We start from the raw sequence: 27,256 nt of genomic DNA, 5'->3' as shown, positions 1-27,256 counted from the left end.
TAAAATTTTGGAAATAGATAATCTATCCCCCCCCCCTTTTCTATCTTTACTTCACTGACAACTTTCTGTCCCTTACATCATTGATAATTCCTCATTCCCAGTGTGTTTCTGGTATCCACACCATCTTATCATCTTACTCTACTTGGCTAATACAGCCTTCAAGATAAGCATTCTCTTCAAGTCCACATACTAGTTTTCATTCCCCAAGGCTTTGATAATCAGGATAGCAGCAACTCCTGACCCAACCTCAATGTTGACTTCAGCATCAGAATATCATCCCTTCCCCTGGGCAGGGCTGCAAGGAGAGAATTACAGTCACCATACACCACATGGCAAATATAGGTCAATAAGTGGCTAATTCTAGGAAAACTAAGGGGAAAAAGTTCTTTAACTGTTTTGAGTGTAAAGCTATATTACTTTTCTGAAATTGTTTTTTAATTTTTGTGCGTATTTTATTTCAGTTTTGTTTTTTACACTATCAAAGATTAACATTGTTTTTGTTTAAACTTTCCAGTGACTAAAACCATAAAACATGACTATGGTCATAAAGCCAGTAAGGGCTTTAGGAATAGATTTTTTTTTCTCCAAATAAAATTTCTAGCTTACATATCTGAAATTTGAGGATTTTAGAAATAGTGATCCTTAATTTAAGATATTCATGTGCATGAAACTTTTTTGTCTCTCAAATTTATGTCTATAGTAAGGCTTTCTGCTACTAAAGATTTAGTTGCTGACCTATATGCTAATATCTTACTTTTTTTTTCTAAAATAGTTCCCAAAAACATTGAAAAATATGCTTGGAAATTTTTTTAAACAATGGGGCTTTTTTATTTGATTAAATTTCCTTTTAGTGATTTTTGATTAAATTTCTCTTTTAGTGAATACAGAAATTTTTTGTTTCTAACTATGAGTAAGATAACATTCATTGAACAAAGAAAACTGTATGGTTTTTGTTGTAATGTTTTCCCTTTATTAGTATTTAGCTGCCACAGTTCAGTTTTTTCAGTCAGTAAAAGTTGATTAATCTTGTACATAAATTATTATTAATATAAAATTGATTTTTGGGGCTCCTGGATGGTTCAGTTAAGCGTCCCACTCAGTTTCAGCTCAGGTCATGATCTCAGTCATGAAATTCATCTTCACGTCTGGCTCTGCCCTGGGCATGGAGCCTTCTTGAGATTCTGTCCTCTCTCTCCCTCTCCCTCCTCTGCCCCTCCCTCTGCACCCTCCATCCCCACTTTTGGTCATTCTCTCTCAAAAAAATTAATGATTAACTCAGTTCAAGTCTCTAGGTAAAGAACAAAAGCTAGGTAGAGCATTAGTTGGTGACAAAGATCTCAGAAGCTGTTTTCCGAAGTACTTTTTCTAATGCTTTTTAACAACATCATGGAAAGGAAATTATATATTTCCTTTATCATTCTCTACACTTGAAGTTTTCCTTAATCTCTGATAGTATGTGAATATCATGTGGTTCACAAGTGGTAGATGATTTTTTGGCTATTGTATGGTTGTAAAGACCAAACAAAAACATAAAGAATTGTCTCTAGGCTCAGGAATTTTCTGCTAGAAATTTTTTTTATGCTATTTAATGACATATTCACTGGTAGGCTTGTCTTTAAGTATTACAGAGCTATAAAATACAAAGCAAAATTTAGTTGTAACTTTTAGAAAAATCTCATTTTTATACTGCATGAGGATTTATTATGAGATATTGATATAAATATTCAAATTTCCAATTATTTTCACAAATAAAGTCATATGACTCATGGCTTTATCATTACCTTATGTCTTTTCTGAATTTTTCCCCATGGCACAGATCTAGTAGTACAATTCAGGGAGCTCAGTGGAAAGCTGCATGTAAATAGAGAAATTGGTATAAAATTATTTTTAGTAAAATCTTTTTTTTTTTAAGATTTTATTTATTTGAGAGAGAGAGAGAAAGCAGGAGCAGAAGGAGGGGGAGAGGGAGAAGCAGGCTCACCACTGAGCATGGAGCCCGATGTGGGACTCAATCCCAGGTCCCTGGGATCATGACCTGAGCCAAAGGCAGACACAGAACCAACTGAGCCACCCAGGAACTCCAATTTTAGTAAAATCTTATAATTTTTAATGTGTTCTTGCTCCAGATGTTTTTAAAAATTATTCCCTCCTTTTATTTTGCAAAGTTTGGTAATGTTACTTGGAACAAATATACAACTAGTTTTTTTCTTTGGGAAAAAGCATTTCTATAGATTTAAATCTGCCCCCAGTCATTCTTCAGAGAAAGTCATGGTTTAGACTTATTCCTACAGGGACAAACTCAATTTTATTTGATACAAAACTTAAAAGGTAAACTTTGGAGCTACCGTGTTTTTTTTAATTCCAAATAATAGAATTCAGGGAGTACATTCAGTTAGATTGAACCTTTGGTGCTTTTATTTATATTAAAAAGTTTCTGGCCAACACAAATATAAGGGAATAATGAAATAGCTTTAATTTTACTTGGCTAAGAGCATCTTAAAAGGTTTTTACTTGCTAATCTAGAGAAAGAAAAAGAAAAAAAAATTTTCTGCATATTTTCTATTTGGGCAAAGCAGCATTTTCTCTAGTGGTAGTCCATTTTAGTAACAATAAAATGTTTTATGGCCTAAAGAAAGCAAAACTCTTGTAAAAATAGTAGTGTGTTATCTACATTTATATAAATAATCAGATTTAATGTTGCCTTTGTTGTATGAAGTCTCAAGATACAAAATATTCTTTATAGAACATCCTGTACAGTTCACAAAGGAAATATCGGTTCAAAGTAGGCAGAATGCCATCTCATTAGGAATGCATTTTGAATAAGTGTAATAGTCACTTAGTAAATTTTCTGTACTCCATGCTTTATGTTCAAAATAATGCTAAAAATCGTCAGATTGAAAGATAAAAATAGTATTTTTTATCTCAAGACATGTAAGCATGTCAAAAAGCAATCTTCTGCTAACACCAGTGTTACACATTTCATGTTCAAAGTAGAATTTGTTCTGTAAGAAGACAATGTAGTATGTCATTGGAAATTTGGAATTTATCCAAGACAAAACAAAAATGGTCACTAAAGTTTGTATGTATCCATTTCACCATTTTTCAAAGAGCACAAGTATCTTTTTGGCTTAGAAGAATATACATTAGAAATGAAAGACTCTTGAGTTTAAGAATGTCATACATTTTCAGACTTTAAGTTACTCTGTTTCTGAAGAACCTCTTATACTACCTGCAGAAAGGAAATAGGAGAAAAAATTGGATTCTTATTTGATCAAAAGTTTGCGATTACTAGGATTAAAAAGCAAACATCCAACGAAGTGAAAAGCCCAATCATGTGTTTGTACTAAAACCTGGTTACGCTTTCACATTAAAAGGACTTTTTGATTTAGAATTATATTTTTTCTCTGAAAACTTGAGTTGTGCCAGGAGTATTTATAGCTATGACACCATTCACAGAATTCTTGATTTTAGAATGTGTTTAATGGAGAAGGAAGCATATTTAACTGTGGGATGGATGATTGAGTTGGTTTGTTAATAAAGTTGTTTTGTTTTGGTTATTCTAATATTTAACAAAATACTTATCTTTTCCACAGAATCTACCTGTTACTCGTATTTTAGACAATCTGATGGAGATGAAGTCAAATCCTGTGAGTAGCATTTAATATTGTACTTGTAAATTCGTGAACATATCAAACTCAGTGCATGAAAGGCAGTAAAATCTGGGTTCATTGTGGGCTTAATCAGAGCAGACTACATGAGAGAAAGCAAAGAGTCCAGGTTCTCAAAGAGCTTTTTTAGCCATTATCACAGATAGTGAGAATTGGTTTTTTCGGCTGCTTTAACTATTCTGGCCAACTCTCATCCAAATTAAATGTAGATTATATTCTGTATATATAGTTAAATGTAAAATATATCCCAAGAAGCAAGTTTCTTGAAATGACAAAGGACTAGTGAGCATCAGCTGGTGTGTAGTATGAAGAGTACAAGACTAATTTAACTTTATGAAAATTAGAGAAGTACACAGTGAAATTTTTAAGTGTATGTGTTCAGATGGGATGGAAGTCTTTAGGCTACAAAGTAAAATTGAGAGAAATTGTTGGATGAATAGACAAATGGGTAAATATTGTTAGCATTTACTGGGTTTCCAAGCTTCAAGAAAGGAATGTGAAAATTATCACAGTCCATTTCATAAAACAGCTCATCCTGTTACTGTGGTGACTAGAACGTGGTTATCACAGGAGTCTAGAATCAAGAAAGGCAACATCAGAACCCTAGTTCAGGTTGATCTGAATCTCTATAGATTTTGGCAGCAGGGCTTTAGATTCCATGCTAAGAAAGATTGAACAGGATCTTCAAATCAATGTGTCACTTTTTGTAATTGTTAAAACATGATTATAATAACATTAAAAGAAATTAACAAAACATATTTTAAAATCTTGCCATGTGAAAACAACAAGTAATAAAACATCCCCAAAGGGGATAATTACAATTATGAGAGGAATGAGAGAATGGTCTATAATGATAAGTTAAAAAGGAAAGGATTCTTCAGTATAGGAATTGATACAGAAAAAATGGTATATAATGTAGTAACAATGTTAAAACATCCTAGAATATATGAAGAAGTAGCTCTTCTTGAAAAGCCTGAAAGCCTAAGTATACATTTATAACTATCTTTTTTCCACCCTTTGGCAAAAGAACAGATTCCTTTAGCTGACTGTGGAAGGAGAGGGAAGCAAAAATGAGGGAGTGATTACACTTGCAGGCAGTAAAACAGTACTTCCCAGCTCCTTTAATATCAAGAAACTAGTTTCCAATTTAGAAAGTACACAACCCCTTATCTGAAACTTCTGAAATCTACAGAGTCCTAAAAACTGAAAGATTTTGTATGATCCATTTGGTGGCAAAACCTAACCTTAACTCAGTTTGAGGCTCTTTATAGTTTTTATCATACTTTATATTAATATTCATCTATCTAGCTGCAAAAATAGTAATACGTTAGATGATGGGGTAGTGCCCACTGGGAGTGTTACATTATATTTAGTTTATGCATGATATCATCTAAAAAATTTTTAAATTCAAAATTCTAGACTACATCTAACTTAAAATGCTTCAAATAATAGAGATTATAACCTGTATTAAGTTATTCTGTATAAAATCATGAACATATAATAAAATTCTAAAACAGAAGCAATAAAAATAATTATACTGGTTTATAAAATGATTATATTTTCAAGATAGTATAGCAGTATAGTGTGGTTAAGAGCATGGGCTTTGAAAAAAAAAAAAAAAAAAGCATGGGCTTTGAAACTAGACTACCTGGGTTCAAATCCTAGAGTTCCCATATTACTAGTTACGTGGCCTTAGAAAAGTTAACATAATTTTTCTGTGCCCCAGCTTGTCCATATGAGAAAACAGAGATAAAAATAACTACCTCACAGATGTTATGAGAATTTAAGTGAGTAATTTCATCTAAAGCCACTAGAATAACGTTTAACATGTAAATAAGTGTTCTGTTAGTGGTGGTGGTGACACAGATTTATTTAATTAATCTACCAGATTAATAGCTTAATTAAATAAAATACTCAAAGCCAAATGGTAACATTCTAAAGAGAAATCAAGTTCCAGTTTTTTGTTTTTTGTTTTTTAACTAGGAAACTGATGACTATAGATATTTTGATCCCAAAATGCTGCGAGGCAATGACAGGTAAGCAGCTCTTGACTTGTGTGATTTGTTTGTAGGTCTTCCCATCCCACTAAGAATGGAAATAACATAATTTTTTGTTAGAAATAATTGCTTATTAAAAATTCAAACTAAATGGAAACCTGGTAAATAAACAATATGTATAATCTTACTACCTAGAGATAATCACTACTAATCTTACTTAACATTTTGGTTCTTTTCCTTTCAAGTATATACACTCACACACCAGAAAAATACATTATGTTGTTTTGTTTTTGTTCTTCATAAAAGACGGCTGTATTACAAACTAACTGTATGAAGGAGGGCAATTTGGATAATGTGTTTTTAAATGAATATTCTTACTGAACCACAGCAAAGATGGGAACTTTATGTTGAATACCAGCTGGTGTTGTTTTTATTTAACTGGCCCATAAAAGCCAAGCCCCCATGGATTGTTGTAAATACTTCTTTATGGCAATGAAACATTCTACAGATACTTTTTCTAATTTCTAACAAACATGATATGTACTTGCTTGCTTCATTATGGATATTACTTTTCAAGATTTACTTCATGATAGTATGAAAAATAGCCTACAAGACATAGAGAAAGAATAGACAGAATTAGGAGGGGAAAAAAACGTGCTTAGAATGATCTTTCTCACCTAAATTTGAGTGACGCTGGTTTCTTGCCTACGTCTTATGTTTTGGATCTTTAGAACTTTGTCTCTGCTTTATCTCAACCTCTTTGTCGTTATAACAAATAATCTAGTCACTAGATAATTGATTACTAGATTGTTTTAGATTAGATTATAACTTAAAGGAAATTTATTTTCTTAATTTACCAGAAATATTGCTAAAGTTGCAAAAGAAGCTGCTAATAGCAGCTGCAGCTGGCAAAGGAGAATTTGACAAAGAATAAATTCTTGAAGGGAGAGGATGAGGAATGACAGCTTCTTTTGAGGGTGGTAAAAAATGTTCTGAAGTTAGTGGTGACAGTTGTACAACTCCGTAAATATACTAAAAACCACTGATTTGTACCCTTTAAAACAGTGGACTTCGAACTCTTTTCCTATCTTGATATTCTCCAGCTTACATTTTATCCTTCCTTGTATTTGCATATGGCTAACAAGTAGATACATTTTCCTTAGAAATTCTCCTTTGTCTGCTCTTGAGCTATTTTATCACAATTAATCTCAGTTATTAATAACTAGTAATACTGTGCTATTTAAAATCTCACCTCATTCTGTATGTACTCTTCGAGGAACTTAGCACTCTAGAAGGAAGTTGATCACTGATGAGGTGTTTCAGTCAGTTGGGCTTCTGGTCCTTTCTATGGAATATTCATTCAGACAGGCCATAGAAATGAGCAAAAGATGATAGAGCGGTTGGATGGGCCTTTCAATCATTAAACATGGTATAATAGCACTCTACTCTTCTTTGAGATTTTCAAAAATTGCTTGTGAGGAAAATCTAAGTTCTCTTTTTATATAGCCTGTTTTTAACACTGAAACAAATCCATGTCTGACTCACAAATGCTTTGAAGAATACCTTAATTAAAAGGTCTCGTGGAAAAATAAAAAATAAAAGGTCTCGTGGACACCAAATATTTTTTAAATACGTTATAAGTATGTGGCTAATATATGTAATAATATATAATGGCATATATAAATACAAAGAAATAAGCTACAGCAAAATGCAAATCCCTTCTCCCATCCATTTCCTTCTGTTACTTACCATACATGTGTTTACATAGTTTTCTCGCAAATGTAGGTACTGACAAACTATAAAATTATGTTGAGGATAGTAAAATTTTATATGATTTAGTACTAAAATATATACTTTAGCAATTTACCTTATACCCAGATTTTATCCTTCTGAGAGCTGCTGCTCAGTGTTTCCTTCTCCCTCTCAGTTTTCTCTTAGATTTTATCTTAAAGAGAAAAATTGTCCTACTCCCTTTTAGATACTGACACATGTATCTCTTCTAGTGTATTCCTCTGCATCCCAATTCACTATTTGGGTACACAAAACTAAAGGACCCAGCCTCAAAGAAAGTGAAGGAAGAAGAATTATAAATACGTATCTAATTGTAGGTGCATGTGTGTGTTTCCCATACCTCTTTTGTTTGTAGTGAAAGCCTTGGGTGAAATTTTCAGTACATTTCTCTTTGTTGCAGCTCAGTTCCAAGGAACAAAAATCCATTCCAGGAGGTAAGTTCTCTCTAAAAATTGTGTCTCTAAAACAAAAGGAAGATGACCAAGCAGTCTTGAAGAATTATCTTCATCTTTATGGCTTTATTACCGTTACTGTATGGTAATCTTGACAAATCCAGTTCTGTGTAACCATATTAGTAACCATATTTTCCTGATTTATAAAATTACTTAGAATAATTCAAGCTAAAAATAACTGATACAGTCAATGGACATGGGCTGTTTCCATAGTTTGGCTATTGTGACAATGCTGCTATATACATTGGTGTGCATGTATCCCTTTGAATTAGTATTTTTATATTCTTTGGGTAAATACCTAGTAGTACAGTTGCTGGATTGTAGGGTAGTTCTTTTTTCAACTTCCTGGGGAACCTCCATACTGTTTTCCACAGTGGCTGCACCAGTTTGCATTCCTACCAACAGTATAAGAAGGTTCCCCTTTCTCTGCATCCTCCCCAGCACTTGTTTTTTGTGTTGTTGATTTTAGCCATTCTGACAGATGTGAGGTGATATCTCTCATGGTGGTTTTAATTTTTATTTAATTTGTATTTCCCTGATGTATGATGTTGATTGCACATCTTTTCATATAAATGCCCATCAACTGATGAATGGGTACAGAAGGTGTATATATGCATTGGTATATTACTCAACCATAAAAACAAAATCTTGCCATTTGCAATAACATGGATGGAGCAAGAGTGTATTACACTAAGTGAAATCAGTCAGAAAAAGAAACACCATATGATTTCACTCGTGTGGAATTTAACAAACAAAACAAATGAGCATAGGGAAAAAAGAGGCAAACCAGGAAACAGACTCTTCACTATGGAGAACAAACTTAAGGTTCTAAGAGGGGGAGGTGGGGGGTGGGGGAGGGATTAAAGGGCAATTGCTAAGAAGAGCACTGGGTGTTGTAAGGAAATGTTGAATCACTGTATTGTACTCCTGAAACGAATATTAAAAACGTTAAAAAAAATGGACACAAGATTGGGTAATTTACAGAAAAAGAAGTCTAAGACTGTAGTAAAAGTTTTCTATGTGTGGAACTTGGTTCTAAAATTAGAATTCAACCTTTTGTGAAGATATGACTGTTTTCATTTGAAATACAAGAAGCTTCTCAATAAAAATAAATACAGTAAAGCACATTTTAGAAATTATGTAAATGCCAAGTTTTGTTTTTCCTACCTACAATAAATAAATTCGAATTTTAAAAAGCATTTTGGAGAAAGCCCTTTAGATTTATTTGCTGTTACTTAACTGAAGAATGAAGTTTGTTTTCCTCTACACACTTTTTAGAAACAAATTTCTTTTAATTGAAGTAGCACTAGGCACTTAGGATGTGACCTTTTGCTACCTTTTTTTTTTTAATATATAAGTTGTGGAATATGCTCCAAACTAAAAACCATATTGCGTGCAAGTTAAAATTCTGTTTCTTTCAACTTACCTGGTTGTTTTTGTTTTTGTTTTTTTTCTGTTTGCATTTTTAGGCAATTGTTTTTGTGGTAGGAGGAGGCAACTACATTGAATACCAAAATCTTGTTGACTATATAAAGGTACATGTTGGCCTTTTTATTCTTTAATCAGTTGATGTTTCACAGTTGTGCTGTGTTTTTAGCATACTAGCATTCTCTGGTGGCTTTCTGATTCGTACATACCCTCTTTTCTAGAGGTAGTTTAATTTAAAAGTCCTCATATAGAAGAAAATGCCCATATGCTCATTGTTTTCCTATTCCCTATCACATTTCTGGTCTAAAATTGTAGTTGATCTGGGAAATAATGTATCTTATTGATGTAACATACTTGGCAGCTATGTATCTTATTTTTTTTACGATTTTATTTATTCATGAGAGACACAGAGAAAGAGGCAGAGACACAGGCAGAGGGAGAAGTAGACCCCCTGTGGGGAGCCTGATGTGGGACTCTATCCCAGGACCCCGGGATCATGACCCGAGTGGAAGGTAGATGCTCAACCCCTGAGCCACCCAGGCACTTGGCAGCTATATATCTGAATTTGACTCTAAATGTTCAAAGACCATGGGGTGTTCAAAGTCTGTTAAGTGTCTGACTCTTGATTTCGCTCAGGTCATGATCTCAGAGTCATGAGATGGAGCACAACTTTGGGCACCATACTGGGCATGGAGCCTGCTTAAGATTCTCTCTCTCCCTATCTCTCCCCCTTCTCCTCTCTCTCTCTCAAAAAAGTAAAATAAATGTTCAGAGACCTCAAATAAGCTCCTCTTCCAAAAAGTCTCCCTTGTTGAAAGGATTTACAGAACCCATTTACATGAATAATAAGCACTTTTCTCCTATCCCGTTACTTAAATCAGCAACATACTTCTAACACACTTGGAATGTCTGCTTTTTTAGCAAACAGGAGATAGCAAATTAGAAGTAGAGTGCTATTCAAAGCTGACAGCAGCAGGGAGTGACAGACAATTAAGCAAAAGAATATTAAGTAAAGGGTGTAACTTGGAGAGCAAAACACCATTTAAAAGGTAGGGGCAACAGAATTATCAGTTGTGTGACATTTTGTAATCTTCATTCAGTTAACATTAAATAATGATCATTCCTTACGTCCTATGTTATGTAAGACTTTAAAAAGGTTGAGATTTTGGTACAGCAGGAGATTTAAAAGAAAAGACAAATGTAACAGAGCTTCAAAACTATCAGGCACAACTGGGATCCTATTTTAGTTACATAAGACATACTTCATCTTCAGAGTGTGAACCACCGAGATCTGTATAAGATGCCACAGTCTTCAGGGAGCATCCATCTTGAACAAGAAGGTGTCTTTTATATCTCTCTTTGGTCATACAGCCAGAACCAGGCTGCATGACCAGTTCAAAAGCAGAAACCAAGGGAACATAACAGGAAACAGGTCAAACCGTCAGTCTATACAATTTCTATAAATGGGTACTGACAGGTGCAAGTTGTCTCCTGGTCTGTCTATGAGCCTTGCATGGGACTGTATTAATCACTAGTTGATCTGTTTTGTTCAGGTTTGGCAAAGGGTCAAAAATATGACTGTTCTAGGTGTTCTCTGGGATAAACACAGGGCTGCAACAGATCAGCTGAAATTACTCCTGTACTTATACATTCCACATACACCCCCCCACCACCACCATCTTGGTTCAGCTTTCTTAATTCCACTCGTCAACATTCTTTTTTCTGCTTTTTTGTAAATATTTGTACAACAGAAACACAAAAAGGATAAACCCAAAATATTAGTCATTTGTGGAGTATAGTGGCTGAGATGCAGGCATAATTTTGAAGCAACATTACAGTCTACCAAATATTCTACGGCAAACCTGTTTTTAATCATATATAAGCTTGACAACTTAAGTCTGTCTACTATAGAAATTTTAATTTTGTGAAATGTGTTAATAAGTTGGTTCTTGTAACAATTATTAAGTCTTGTTTTTTTTCATTAATCACTTTTATCAGAAGAATATCAGATTATCACTGAGAGATGAGTAAGGCCTGTATCTTTTACTTAGTTTCAGTTTACTATTTTTTTTTCCTGTTACTATCCTTTAAAGTCCAAAAAAACGGTGTGTCAGTAGTAAGGCACATGATATTATGACTAGTCAGGCATGCAACAGATATTTTAAGTTCTTATATCCAGATGCCGTTCTTTTTTTTTTTTTTTTAATTTTTATTTATTTATGATAGTCACACACAGAGAGAGAGAGAGGCACGGAGACACAGGCAGAGGGAGAAGCAGGCTCCATGCACCGGGAGCCCGACGTGAGATTCGATCCTGGGTCTCCAGGATCACACCCTGGGCCAAAGGCAGGCGCTAAACCGCTGCGCCACCCAGGGATCCCCCAGATACCGTTCTTAATAGATCATCATTTAGGTTAACAGTTATGCAGTGGTCTTTGGTTTTGTTGCTGAACAAATTTTCTTATATACATTTTGGTGGCAGTTGTATCCTAATTTTGCCTCCCCCGAGGGATCTTACAGAATATATAAAACCTGTAAAATGAGAACCTGTCAGAGAAAAAAGAGGGATTAGAATTATTCTTAAGTGTTTATCCCCTAGATGTTATTAGCATAATCAGGACATACAACATGGGTAATTGCAGATTTAACCTTTCTTTAAAATCCTGGAACCCATCTTGGACCTTCAGCTTCAAATAGAGGCAATTTCTACAGGCCTTGGGCATGTCTAAATATAGTTCAGAGTATTACTTTTTTGCCCTTGGCCTCTTACAAGGTACAGAGATAATGTTACCTTTTCGTTATGCACTTACTGGCTCCTTTTCAGAGTCAAGATTTCCTCCTTCCATTTGTTGGTCATTTTTACCCAGAATTTGGCCCCTGGTTTAGAAGATTTACTGTCAGATTCAGCAAGTTGCCTGATCCATAGAGCTAGCAGCAGTCTGAGAGTGGCCAGTGCTTTCTCCTTTGTCCATTCCCAGAGATAGGAAGTAAGGCTAAGTAAGTGTGACCATACATATAGGACGGTCTGGTCCACCTATAATCCCAGTTTAGACAGGCAGAAAGTAGAAACAGCCCTTTGCATCATTCCTCAGACAGATTTAGAGGTAGTGTCTTGGTGTCTGTTTGCATATCCCTGAACTACAGGATCACATAGAGAAACATTTTTAGAAATGCAGAATAAATTTTTGTTAGTTCCTGTAATACCCTTTTCATCTCTTCCTTATTTTCTCTGCTGAATCTCAACAATCTATCCACTTTTAATTATCCTCTTTAATTGTATCACTTATATTTTAACACACATTCCATCATACAAAGCCACTGTGTCTCAGAAAGACCAGCCCAGTTTAGAAAAAAGATGTTTCAAATGTCTGTTACAGTTTGCAGTCAGTCTCCTACTTTGTGTATGTTAAGGTATCTGAGTCAGTTTGTTGTATACAATGTTTCATAACACCCTTGTTGAACTGCACTTCCAGCAAAACTTTGTCAAGTGGTAATATAAGAAGGGAGTCCACACTGAAACAGTTTCTGCTGAGGCTTCTAATAGAATATTAAAGATGTTTGTTCCAATAATCAGGTGTACAAATCCAAATCCAAAATGATTGTCTATTCCGGATGAAACCTGTTGCTGTCGACTAGAAACCTTAAGTAATAAGCTAGTGTTATTCTGTATGTTTCCATTTCTCTTAGGTATATACCTAGGAGTGGAATTCCTGAGTCGTCATAATTTTTATTATTAACTGAGGAACTGCTAGTCTGTTTTCCAAAGTGACCGTACCATTCTGCATTCACACAGCAGTGTATGAAGACTTTGATTTCTCCACATCATCACCAACACTTGTTACTGGGCTTTTTGATTCTGATTATCCTGGTGGGAGTGAGGTGGTATCTCGCTGTGGTTTTGATTTTCATTCCCCTGGTGAATTCGGATGTGAAGCATATTCATGTGCTTTTTGGCCATTTGTATATCTTTGGAGAAATGTCTACTAAGATCCTTGCCCATTTTTATAGTTGAGTTATTTTGCCTTTTTATTATGGAGTTTTAAGAGTATGTAATCTAGAAATAAGTCCCTTATCAAATATGTGATTTGCAGAAATTTTCTCCCATTCTTTAGGTTGTCTTTGTATTTTCTAAATAGTGTTTTTTAAAGTGCAAGAGTTCTTTTTATTTTGATGAAATCCAATATATGTTTTCTTTTGTTGCTCATGCTTTTGTTGTCATATCTAGGAATCCCAAATCCAAATTTGACAAAGTCAAATCCAAGGTCAGAAGATTTACCCCTATGTTTGCTTCTAAGAGAAAAGCATTTTTACTCTAAAATGTAGGTCTTTGATCCGTTTTTAATTTGTCATGTAGTATGAAGTAAAGCCCAGCTTCACTCTTTTGTATATGGCTGTCCACATTATCCCCACATCATTTATTGAAAAGACCATTTTTCCTCCATTGAATGGTCTTGGTGGCCTTGTTGAAAATAAGCTAACCATATATGTATGTAAGTTTATTTCAGGACTCTCAGTTCTTTTCGTTTTCAAGATTGTTTTTCTGGGTGTTTTGCACTTCCATAGGAAGGAATACTTGTCAATTTAGTTGGGATTCTAGCAGGAATTGCATTGACTCTATACATCAGTTTAAGACTATTTTCATCTTAATAATGTTATGTCTTGTGCTTGGGTGGCTCAGTGGTTGAGCATCTGCCTTCAGCTCAGGGCGTGATCCCAGGATCCAAGATCAAGTCCCACGTTGGGCTCCCTGCAAGGAGCCTGCTTCTTCCTCTGCCTATGTCTCTGTCTCTCTCTCTCTCTCAGTCTGTCTCTCTCATGAATTAATAAATAAATCTTTAAAAAATAATAATGTCATGTCTTCTGATCCATGACATGGGATTCTGTTCTATTGGTGTGGACCTTCTTTAATTTCTTTCAACAGTTTTTTGTTGTTGTTGTTGTTGTTGTTTCATTGTTTCTGTTGGTTTTTGCTGTTTTCAGAGCATAAGCTTTTATACTTCTTTCATTAAATTTATTTCTATATATTTCTATGCTATTATGAATGGAATTGTTTTTATTTTATTTTGGGATTGCTCATTTCAGTCCAATAAAAAATTATTTTTATGTATAATCTTGTATCCTGCAGCCCTCTTGAACTAATTTATTGGTTCTAAGGTATTTTAGTGAATTTTTAGGATTTTCTGTATAGAAGATCATGTTATATGTGAATAGAATTACTTTAAATTCTTCCTTAAACTATCTGGGATGTTTTTCCTTTTTCTTTTTTCTTTTTCTTTTTGCCTAACCACCTGGCTAACACCTCCAGTGCACTGTTGAATTGAATAGACTTCTTTATCTTCTTCCTGAGTCAAAATATCCAGTCTTTTATTACTTGGTATAATAACAGGTACGAGTTTTTCATAGGTCACCTTTATGCCATTAAAACCCCTTATCAGTACAACCTTATAGTATGAAACAAAACTTAGGACTGTACCTACAAGAATGGAGAATAATCTAGCGTGGCCTTTAATTTACACTGGTTCACATTCAGCAAATGCCAGTTTTGTTAGGAAGGCAAAGAAAATAATACAGTAATTTGACTCATAATGTAACTGCTATTTGATATGTCAGCAATGCATTTGATGAAATTAATTTTAAGAAAACATTCAATAAGACAAGTATGCCTGCTTATGCTACTTTTACTCAATATAGTATTAGAAGTTCTAGCCAGAGCAGTTACACAAGAATAAGAAATAAAAGGCATCCAAATTTGAAAAGTAAAACTCATGTCACTATTAGCAGATGGCATATAGAGGAAAAAAACTGTCAGAACTAATAAATTCAGTAAAGTTGCAGGATACAAAAATCAGTGCCCAAAAATCTGTTGCATTTCTATACACTAATAACAAACTATCAGATAAATCAAGAAAATAGTCCCATTTACAATCACATTTTAAAAAATTAAATACCGAGGAATAAATTTAACAAACTGAAAGACTTTATTGGAAACTATAAGCCATTGATGAAAGAAATTGAAGACACAAAGAGATATGTTAGGTTCATGGATCAAAAGAACCCTCAAAGCAGTCCACAGGTTCATTTTAATCCCTGTCAAAATTCCAATGGCATTTTTTCACAGAACTAGAACAATCCTAAATTTGTATGGAGGCACAAAAGACCATTAATAACCAAAGCAGTCTTGAGAAAGAACAAAGCTGGAGGCATCACATGCTCTCATTTCAAACTGTATTACAAAGCTATGGTAATTAGAACAGTATGGTGCTGGCATAAAAATAATCACATAGATCAATGGAAGAGAATTGAGAACTCAGAAATAAACCCATGCAATATATGATATATTAATTTACAACAAAGATGTCAAGAATGTACAATGGAAAAAGGACAGTCTCTTCAATAAACAGTACTGGAAAAACTACACAGCCACATGTGAAAGAATAAAACCAACTTCTATTTTACACTACACACAAAAATTAGTTCAAAATGAATTAAGGAATTGAACATAAGACCTGAAATCATAAAACTCCTAGAAGAAAACAAGCCGTAAACTTGACGGACATAGATCTTGGCAGTGATTTTTTTTTTAATCTGACTCCCAAAAGCCAAAGCAACAAAAGCAAAAATAAATCAGATTACATCCTGGTAAAAAGTTTCTCCACAGCAATGGAAATGTCAACAAAGGCAGCCTACTGAGTGGGAAATATATTTGCAAATAATGTATCTGACAAGGGTTAATATCCACAATAGATAGGGAACTTACACAACACCAGAAAATAATAATCAATTAAAAATGGGCAGAGGACCTGAATAGACTTTTTTCCCAAAGAAGACATACAGATGGCCAACAAACATGAAAAGATGGCTCAACACCATTCATCATCAGTGAAAGTCAAAATCATAATGAAATTCACCTCACACCTGTTATAATGGCCGTTATCCAAAAAAACAAGTGTGGCAACAAGGTAGAGAAAGGGGAACTCTCATGTGCTGTTGACGGGAATGTAAATTGGTGCAGCCACTATGGGAAACAGTATGCAGATTCCTCAAAATAAAAATAGAACTACTATCCAGCAATTCCACTTCTGAGTATTTATACAAAGAAAACAAAAACACTAACTGGAAAAGACATTTGTACCCTCATAGACATTGCAGCACTGTTTACAGTAGCCAAGATATGGAAGCTACCTATGTATCCATTGATAGATGAATGGTAAAGAAATTGTGTGTGCATGCATTATCCTAAGTGAAATAAGACAAGAGAAACACAAAACCCATATCGTTCTCTTATGTGTGGACTCATTAAAAAAAAAAAAAAGCTCATGGGGTGCCTGGGTAGTTCAGTCAGTTAAGCATCCACCTCTTGAGTTTGGCTCAGGTCATGATATCAGGGTCATAAAATTGAGCCCTGTGTCAGGCTCCACGTGTGGAGTCTGCTTGAGATTCTATCTCGCCCTCTGCCCCTCCCCTCCTGCTGTTATCTCTTTCTCTCTCTGAAAATTAACTTAAAAATAAGCTCATAGACATTGAGAACAGATTGCTGGTTGCCAGAGGAAGAAACAGGTGGAGGTCAAAGGGTAAATAAAACAAAACAAAAATGTACTCTTAGTCTAAGCCTCAACTTACAAAAAAGATAAGAAAACTGATTGATACATAGACATGCTGTCTCCACCACATTAGTGTGTACCTAAAAGATGCAATAGATAAATGACACTCTAGTAGCCTCCCATGATGTGCTTCACAAAGGCACATCTCTGAAGAAAGATACACCTGCCTTACACATGAGATATACTGGGGGAAAGAACTGCATAGACATTGACTTTTTTTTTTTTTTTTAAATTCATGAGAGACACAGAGAGAGGCAGAGACACAGGCAGAGAGAGAAGCAGGTTCCATGCAGGGAGCCTGACGTGGGATTCGATCCCAGGTCTCCAGGATCACACCCTGGATTGAACGCGGCGCTAAACCACTGAGCCACCCAGGCTGCCTGACATTGACCTTTTGAACATACTAGTAGAGCCAGTTGTGAAATGAAACTGGTAGTCAATCCTTTAATCACATAAATAACTATCTTAATTTGTCTAACTTTGAGAGCAGGCATTTACATGTGAAGGTGTATTTATTAAAGCGAAAGTATTGTTTAGGAATTTATAATATCTGATTCTCCAATAACATTATCAGACATTTTGAAGTTATAAGACACATTTCCAAAAGAAATCACAGTTGAGACTCTCAAAGGTATTTGGGAACTCAGTCATTTGCATACATGCTCTGGACAAATACATAAAGCACACAACAGGCTTTGAATAGCTGTCCCAGTAGCCTTTTGTTTCTTTTTATAGTTGCAGAAATAATATGTACTAATATCCAAAAGCAATTTGGGAGTAAGAGTGTGCTGAACCCAAAAGGACAAAAAAAAAAAGTTGGTAGTAAGTAACCAAATGTATCGGTAGTTGAACTTGAAGCCACCACAGGCTGTTCTCTTGATGGAAGGTGATTGGCTAGAGAATGAACTAGATTTAGTTAATAATTGTTACCTTGAATCCAGTTATTGGTACATTTCACAAAGTTCAGTTTTTGATGGAGGAAGTACCAAGTTTGTGCATAATTAAGCATAAGTTTGCACTGGAATATGGGTAGACTGCAACGTTTAAACTTATAGTACAGGATTCATCTCCACTAGTGTGTTTCAGCCCTGTGCTCATCTCTGGGAGCCTTGAGAGCCATGATGCTGACATGTGAATATCACGTACTAACTAGTAGTGAATAGAGTCTTGTGCTAGGGACCAACATAGATTGGGGGGCAACCTGCGCTGGCGTGTCAGCACTGTTTAATAGAAAATGAAAATACTGATGATTTGCACCTAATTTCTGTCATGTTTTCTTGCTTCTGGTGTTGAGCCTGGTCCTATAGCCTGATTTAGGTTACATGATCAGAGAGGTATAAAAGACCCTTCCTTTAGAAAGACCGGGGCTCCCCTGCAACTGGGGCATCTCTATCTTCTCTATAATTTGGTGGTTGACAATTGAAAATAAAATGTGTCCTGTGCTGAGATGGGATCCTGGGAGCTGTGCATAGAATATTTGGACCCTTCTAATGTTTCCCTCTGCTTTCTTTATCCTACTATGCTGTGATCTCTACCTTTACTAATGCCTTGTGTAAGTATAACCTACGTAGCCTCAAGAATCCCACTTATATGATCAACCCTGTTATAGTTATTGCACATAACATCTCATTTTTCAAAAATGAAGTGAGGTGTGACTTGTTTTGCTCAGAAATGGCCAGTGAGGACATTTATTCAGGGAACTATTCTTATTCAGCTGATACAAAGCCATATTTCTGTTTCTTGATGAATTACTGTATTTGTTATGGAATAAGCTTTTTACATTAAAGAAGAAATGAATTTTCCTTCAAGTATACAATACATATAATAATTTCAGCATTAAGGACTTAGAATTCTTCAGTAGAAGTTTTGACTGCTGTAATTGGGTTATAGCATTCTGCCAAAATTAAGAATGAAATTCATTCATGAGGGGTCATAAAAAATGGATTACAGTATATTGATATGTAAATACTGTATTGCACAAATGAGACTGCAGTGACAGTTCATGCAACTTATACTATATCCTACTGCTAGCCTAACAAAACTCCAGGAATATTTTCTTCAAGTAGTATAGATCTTACATTGGAAGAATGTTGGCCTGGGATTTTATAAATAATTGTTGTTCCTGTGAAATATGGCTGTCATCAGATGCCTTCTCTTTTCAGTATAAATGATACCAGCAGTGTATGTATGTTAATACATTTTTAAAAAATAATTTATGCCTATTTCACCACTTTATTCCATGCAATTTTAGGATAAATATGTGTATACTAAAATTTTATAACCTCCCCCTCAAAAAACCTTTAAGAATAACAAAAAGTCTTATTAGACTTGATCACTTTTCTTGGGAATATTGAGACTATTACTTGTTACTTGTATGAGTTCTCTTCTTTTACAGGGGAAGCAAGGCAAACACATTTTATATGGCTGCAGTGAACTTTTTAATGCTACACAGTTCATAAAACAGGTAAAGTATACCTTGTTAGTTTCTTTTAACATACCATAACTTGCTGTTGTTGTCAAAAGAGAGCAAGAAAATCATCATATTCATTTGACCCAGCTTGAAGCCAAAAGCCATAGAGCTATAAAAATACAGGTTTTACCATGAAAACTCTGGTAAATAATATTATTTCTATTATCCCAAATCTATGAAAAGGTAAAATCAGAGAATTTAAAATTAGAATAGTGTACTCAAGCAAAATCACCATTTCTTATACGCTGTCCACATTTCTGACTTTACCAACCATATCACACATTGGGCTAAGAAATTAAGTAACTTTCTGGATGAGGGTAGCGGAATAGTTTTATGCAGTAGATACAATGGAATTACATTCACTTGAACATTAAGGACAGCAGTAGCTGAGATGTAGATAGGCTATACATTCTTTTTCTTGAAGGAACTGCTAATGTTCTCAGTTAATTACATTAACTTTAGATTTTTTTTTCTTTTTTTTTTTCTTTTTTAAGCTTAACTACTGGGGATGCTCAGTAGTCTCACCAGTAATGTTCACTCACCTCTGCATTGGCTGCCATAAAAATCACAACAGTATCCTATACTTACTAACATTTTACTGTATTGCTTTAGAAGACACCTACTCATTTATCCATTCTTCATTCTATTCATTGGTATAGTTTTATTCATTTTAAAGAAAATTAAAGATATCAGTGCACTTTCCCCTTAATTCTTTATTGCCTAGGGGTTTTAGTTTTTGAGGGTTTTTATTGTTTTGTACTCTTTGGAGATAAAATTGACAACAGTGAAATATACAGATCTTAAGTGTATATTCCTAGGTATTGTCAGATGTGTTCACTTGAATAATTCAGCACAAACTCCTATTCAGGGTGTAGAACCATCACACCTCATAGTTACTTTATGATCCATGCCCAGGCAGTCCTTGCCCTTAGTTCTTGCCCAAAAACATGCTCTTGATACTTTTCCACCACAGATTATATAATGTTCTAGAATAGGCAAAACTAAATGGAATATTTTTTTTCTTGGGTTTACTAGATGATTCTCAATTTAATTAATCTTTTTAATCTACCAGATGTTTATGCTAATTTCTCTATTTATTGATTTCCTTTGTTTTGATTACTTTGGTATTTATCAAGTTCTTTAGTTTTTCTTTTCTTTTTTTAATTTAAAATCAATTAATATGTATAGTGTATTATTAGTTTCACAGGTAGAGTTTAGTGATTCATCTAATTGCATGTAACACCCAGTGCTATTACATCAAGTGCCCTCCTTAATGCCCATCAGCTAGTTTACTTCATCCCCTCCCACAACCGTTAGTTTATTTCCTATAGTTAAGGGTCTCTTATGGTTTGTCTCCCTCTCTGATTGCATCATTTTTTAAATTTTTCCTCCCCTTCCCCTATGTTCATCTGCTTTCTTTCTTAAACTCCATATAAGCGTTTAAAACCATAAAATGAGGGGCACCTGGGTGGCTCAGTAGGTTAAGCACCTGCCTTCAGCTCAGCTCATGATCTTGGAGTCCTTGGATCAAGCTTCCAAGTCAGGTTCCCTGCTCAGTGCGGAGCCTGTTTCTCCCTCTCCCTCTGCCTCTCCCCCTGCTTGTGCACTTTCTCTCTGAATAAAATCTTTGCAAAAAAAAAAAAAAATAATAAAGCCATAAAATCCAAACCATGTTTTAGCTGCATTTCACAAATGTTAATATATTATCATCACCATATTCTATATTTTTAATATACTTGGTGGTTTTATTTTTTTAGCCCATGTATAGTTTAAAGATTTGTTGTTTTCAAGTATTTGGGTTTTCTAGATATCTTATTATTGATTTCTAATTTAATTACTTTGTGGTCATAGAACATTCTGCACATTATTTACTGTTTCAAAATTGATTTAAATCTCTTTTATGGCCCAACATATGGTCTCTTACTAAGCACTCCATGTGCACTTTAAAAAGAATGCATTATGCAGCAGTTGAGGGAAAGGTTCTATAAATTTCAGTTTGGTCATGGTAGTTGACAGCATTACCTAAATCCTCTATGTCTTTATTGATTTGTTGCTTTGTGGGTTTTTTGGTCTAAATCTATTTGGTACTAAAAGACTAATAATAAAATCTCCAACTATGTTTGTGAAATTAATGCTTTCCCCCTTTAGTTCTGTCAGGCTCTCCTTTTAGTCCTGTCAATGTCCGCTTATTTTTAAGCTCTATTAGGTATACACAGATTTATGATTGCTGTGTCTTCCTGATGAGTGTACCCTTTTATTATGTAATATTCTACTCAGCTGGTAATCCTCTTTCCTTGAAGTCTACTTTATGTGTTATTAAATTAGCTACTCTAGTCTTATGGCTTGCAGGTTATAACTTTTCCATCTGATTGCTTCAGCTTACCTATGAATTTATATTAAAGGTGTTTATCTTGTAGGTGTCATATAATTGGATTTTTTTTTTTTTTTTTTTTTTTTTTAGAAAACCATTCTGGTAATCTCTGCCTGTTAATTGGTGCCTATTGGTCTGTTAACATCTAATGTAATTATTGGATCTACCGTTTTACTGTTTGCTATCTTAGTTTGAAATAGTTTGGCCATCTTTCTCCTTTCCTACCTTCTTATTATTTAAACACTTTTTGATTTGAGCTGTATCTCTGCATTATCGATTTAGCAGTTGCTATATAGATCACAATATATATATCTTTAACTATTTATAAGCTAGAATTAATACTGTGCCACTTGCATTAAATATGGAAACCTTGCAACCATATAGACCCATTCCCTCAGCAATTATTCTGATTGTGATATATTTTACCTCTACATACATCATTAACCTCGTAAGACAGTGAACATTCTTATCATTTGTACCTCAGTTATCTGTATCATAAAGAAATCCTTTGTATTTACACAGATAGGATTTCCAGTGTTCTTTATCTCTACCAACTCTAGTTGATTTTGATTTCCATGTGTTGACAGCAAAACTTCTTTTAGCATTCAGTATAAGCTCAGGAGCTAGCAGTGAATTACCTTAATTTCCTTTTATATGAAAATGTATTTCACCTTTATTCTTAAATGTTTTGGCTGGATAAAGAATTCTAGATTGACAGTTTTTCAGACTTTAAAGATCTTATTTCACAATCTTATACCTTCCATTATTTCTGATAGGAAGTTAGTACTCAGATCAATATAATTTTACATATTATGTTTAATTTTTCTCTGGCTGCTTTCAAGATATCCTCATTATCTTTGGTTTTCAGCAGTTAGGATGTATTTATGTGTGAATTCTTATACATTTATCTTATTTAGGGATCACTGAGCTTCTTGAATCTATCATCAGTTTATATCTTCCAAATTTAGGGAATTTTCAGCTATTCTTTCTTCAAATATTTTTATGTCCAATTTTCTCCTCTCCCTTTGGGATTCCATTCATCTATATTATCAGCATTTTATATTATGCCACACTCTCTGAGTATTCTGTTTGGGATTGGCGGGGGGGGGGGGGGGTGTTTTTTAAGAATTTTTTTTTAATTTGTTTGTTTACTTATTTAAGTAATCTCTACACCCAGTGTGGGGCTTGAACTCCTGACCTCAAGATCGAGAGTAGCATGCTCTTCCAACTCAGCAAGCCAGGCACTCCTGATTCTGCTCCTTTAGAGTGTATAATTTAAGTTGTCCTATCTTCAGATTCACTCTTTCCTTTGTTATTTCCCTTCTGCCATTTGAATAATGTTGTATTTACCAGTTCTTGAATATTCATTTGGGTTTTTTTTTAATATAGTTGTATTCTCTGCTCAAGTGTTCTGTCTTTTAATTGTGAACATAGTCTCCGTGATTTCACTGAGGATAGTTGTCATAACTTCTTTTACACCCTTTTCTATTAATTACAGCCCATAGATCATCCATTTCACCATCTGTCTCCATTGTCTTTCCCCCTAAAGAATGGGTCTGATTTTCCTGCTCCATCATATATTAATTTTAGATTACTGAATGTTTCTTTGGAAGCTGAATTCTGATTCTCTGGAGTGCTGATCTGGGCCTTTAGCAGACACTGACCCTGATGAGACTCAGACCTCCAGCTGTGTCTCATGGGCACGGGCAACAGCCCAGTCTTGCTTCTTAATCTCGCTCATCTGTGTGTGGTTCAGGGTTTCCCCACAGATTTGGTTAAAATTTATACATAGAATATAGGGCTCCCTCACTCTGTCCCTCTTGTTTCTAGGATTTCCTCTCACCTTCAGTGGCTTTAGTTGGCCCCACTGGCTCTCCGGTTCTTCAGGTTGAACTCACCAGTGGAAGCCTCTCCTTCCTAGTGTCTGTTCCTTCCCCACCCACTGGCTGTCAGGTGTTCTCCACTGTCTTCCAGGAGTTGGTTTTTGTATTTTGTTTAAAGTTTATAATGGCAATCCCTGGGACTATTAGGCCAGTAGAAGTTTACCCAACCTTCCAGAATTGAAGGCCTTTCTTTTTCTTTTTAATGATGTTATAGAAATATCAAACTAATTAAAATATATGGAGAAGTAAACTGTGAGCATTAAAGCTGCACATGAGATTTTTTTCTTAACATTTTCATACTGGGTTAATATTAACTTTATTCTCAGGGTTTTTATTTTCCATTAATTGAATTTCTACCTATGTTGGTGATACTTTTTTTTTAAAGATCTACAAAACTTTAAACATTTGAAGTGGTGGTAAACGTTGAGTGAAAATTTATTCTAGATACATGCAGTGAACCAAATAAGCCTAGATTTTACCATGATTAAAGCATTCGTTTTTAAGGTGTTTACAAATATGTTTGAATGCATAAATTTCTTTTGTGATTAAAATAAAGCCATTCTTATGTTTTATTTTAGCTGTCACAACTTGGACAAAAGTAACACAGAAGAACCTTAATATGAGAATCTACTTGGATAAATGTAAAAAGAAAAGTCAAAAGAGCCAGATGTTTTCTTCTTCATACCAGTGTCCAAACAGTGAAATTTAGAGTTAATTTTTAAGGAAATTCTATACTTAATATAATGTGTACTAATTAAAAGAATAAAGCAGTTCAGAAATAAATTTTTTAAATTGTACGTTCTCTCTCCTGTTATGTTTGATAACTGAGAAAGTAAGTACTTAGGAAGGCAAGAAAACTCTGCCTGAATATAATGTTGAATTATCAATATGATAACTGATTTATTAAGATTGAAGCCAGTGTAAAGAAATACACAAACGTTGCTTGACTGGTTCATGAATTTCCTACATACATGCAATTTTTTTTTCACTTGTATGCATTTTAATTGTAAAATTACCTTCCCATGGTTTTCTGGTCTCTCGTGTTGCCTGTGGACTTTGAGTACTTTTTTTTTTTTTAAGATTTTATTTATTCATGAGAATTCACAGAGAGGAGAGAGAGAAGCAGGCTCCACGCAGGGAGCCTGACATGGGACTCGATCCTGGGTCTCCAGGATCACGCCCTGGGCTGAAGGCAGCACTAAACCGCTGAGCCACCCAGGCTGCCTAACTTTGAGTACGTTAATGTCTCTTCTTCGTCTGGCACACCTTTGTACATTTTATCACAAAATCCCTTTTTTTTTTAAATGGCAACAACATCATCTAGATTGGACAAATACAAACTTCCCATGAAGTTCTAAAAAAAATTTGTAAAATTAAGTGTTCACTTTGGTTCAAACCTTCCTGGCATGCAGCAGGAAGGACTGTTGATCTTAAAACTCAAGGCAGCTACAAGATAAAAGCAAGCCAGTTGCTCCAGAGAAAAAAATTCTTAAGGCCAGGGACCCTTTCCTCCTGATAAGCCTCATCAAGAGGAATCTGTAATGTTATAGATAACATCCTAATAAGATAAAACAGCAAGATTCACAAGACTGTTTCTGCACTCCCAACCCTCATGAGTCAATGCCATCATACAAAACTCAGGTCAAACAAAAGATTTCTATTTGGGTAGTAGCCTACTAATCTGACTTGGTTTGGAGTTAAAATTTCAAGTATGTTTGGGCAACTATAACAAATTACCATATGCCAGCAGCTTATACATATGTCACACAGCTTGGGAGGCTATAGGAAATCCAGCAGATCAGACATCCATCTTCTTGTATCTTCACATAATAAAGAGTCATAATCCCTCAATCCCCCTTTAAGGAGCACTAATCCTATCATGGGGGCTCCACCCCTGTGATCTCATCCAAACCCAATTACCTCTAAAAGGCCTCACCTCCAAATACCATTATATTGAGAGGAAGGGCTTCAACAGAATTTATAGGGAACAAATATTCGATCCATAGCACCACATCATCTGCCAAAGTTATCAAAGTGGTTTCATGCTCAGGGCTTAAGGAGACAATGTAATAGAGACAATAATGTTAATCGAGGTGGTAAATTACAGAGAAGATAAAGCAATATCCCAGTTTCCTCAGTAACAGAGAAGCTAGACTTTAATATATGTCCATAAAAAAAATTTTTTTTTTGGTTAAAACTACTTGAAAGACACAGGAGGTGGTCACTTGTGTTTTCAGCCAAAAAAATTAAAACTAGTCTCATCAATGCATGATTTTTTTTTCAAGTTTGCCTCAAGTTCACATAAAAGATCATTGCTACGGGATCCCTGGGTGGCTTAGCGTTTTGGCGCCTGCCTTTGGCCCAGGGCGCGATCCTGGAGTCCTGGGATCCATTCCCACGTCAGGCTCCCGGCATGGAGCCTGCTTCTCCCTCCTCCTGTGTCTCTGTCTCTCTATATATAGCTATCATAAATAAATAAATAAATATTTAAAAAATATATTTAAAATATATATATATCATTGCCAAGGTTCTGAGATAGAAACTTTTCTGTGGGGCCTTTAAAAAAAAGTCTCGGGCAGCCCAGGGTGGCTCGGTGGTTTAGTGCTGCCTTCAGCCCAGGTCGTGATCCTGGAGTCCCGGGATCGAGTCCCATGTCAGGCTCCCTGCACGGAGCCTGTTTCTCCCTCTGCCTGTGTCTCTGCCTCTCTCTCTCTCTCTCCCTCTCTGTCTCTGTGTCTCTTGTGAATAAACAAAATCTTTAAAAATAAAAATAAATAAAAAAGGTCTCTGGGGAAACTTAGCCCTTTCCCAAACTGTCCACAGCCTAGCCCCATCTGTCCTAGTGTGGTTCCCTAGCAGGCCGTCCACAACATGGTGAGGGTCACTGTTGCTGCTGTCTTGGGCTGGGCAGTTCAACAGGTGTATCCAGCAAGTCCCCAGCTTGGCTGATTCAGAAACCAGTTCTACCTGCCCCCAAAGGGCATTCTCAGAGGAATTGATGCCTGCCATGGTAAAATGCATACCAGGGGTAGAGGTCAATAGGAAAGGGAAATGCTGTGCCAGGTGATTTACAAAGGTTACATCAGTCCTCTCAACAGCACTAACAGGTGGAATGGCACCAATTTTATAGATGGAAACAAAGCTCACAAAGTCCTAGCTCGTACATGGTGGAGCCAAAGATAGAATGCACACCTGTCTGCTTCGAGTCCATTCTCTCCACCGCTCAAAATTGCCTGAGGAAGCAGGGGGCTTGAAGTCTTGCCAAGCCACTCCTCACTGATCAACCTGAGTCAGTCACTCTACCTTTCCTCTATGGTGGAATGAGCTGTGCAAAGTAGGGACATCCAACACGGCCCTCAAGGTAATCAGCTCACGTGGACTAGCCAGTGCAGGATATTCAACAAAACAAACACCTAATGGGCTCATACACATCACTGGCAAGCATAGCCCCCTAAGAGAATTTGAGTAGTTAGGCATTAACTTGGGAAAGATTGGTTCACTTGGCATAGATGGGGCTCTAGAATAAAAGGAAAAGGCAAAATAAAGGATTGAAAAGAAATTCAAAACAAAATTTGCTCTGAAACAGACTTCTGTT

At 35.3% G+C, this 27,256-nt stretch overlaps 1 protein-coding gene across 2 annotated transcripts in view; it reads left to right on the top strand.

Moving 5' to 3' along the window:
* Window positions 1-24,458, top strand: part of SCFD1 (sec1 family domain containing 1) — a 103,811-nt gene extending 79,353 nt beyond the window's left edge. The window contains exons 20-25 of one of the 2 annotated variants that reach the window (XM_055309120.1): window positions 3,594-3,647; window positions 5,652-5,704; window positions 7,857-7,890; window positions 9,378-9,443; window positions 19,333-19,401; window positions 24,240-24,458. In XM_055309120.1, coding sequence (XP_055165095.1) covers window positions 3,594-3,647; window positions 5,652-5,704; window positions 7,857-7,890; window positions 9,378-9,443; window positions 19,333-19,401; window positions 24,240-24,263 — 300 coding nt within the window. In that variant the 3' untranslated portion in view covers window positions 24,264-24,458. The remainder of the gene's footprint in view (window positions 1-3,593; window positions 3,648-5,651; window positions 5,705-7,856; window positions 7,891-9,377; window positions 9,444-19,332; window positions 19,402-24,239) is intronic. The other variant, XM_055309121.1, reaches the window with a different exon arrangement.
* The last annotated feature ends 2,798 nt before the right edge of the window (window positions 24,459-27,256 follow it).

This window comes from Nyctereutes procyonoides, unplaced genomic scaffold (assembly GCF_905146905.1).
Source record: "Nyctereutes procyonoides isolate TBG_1078 unplaced genomic scaffold, NYPRO_anot_genome, whole genome shotgun sequence".
In the NCBI taxonomy this organism is placed as follows: Eukaryota; Metazoa; Chordata; class Mammalia; order Carnivora; family Canidae; genus Nyctereutes; species Nyctereutes procyonoides.
This window is presented reverse-complemented; position numbering and strand designations above follow the sequence as displayed.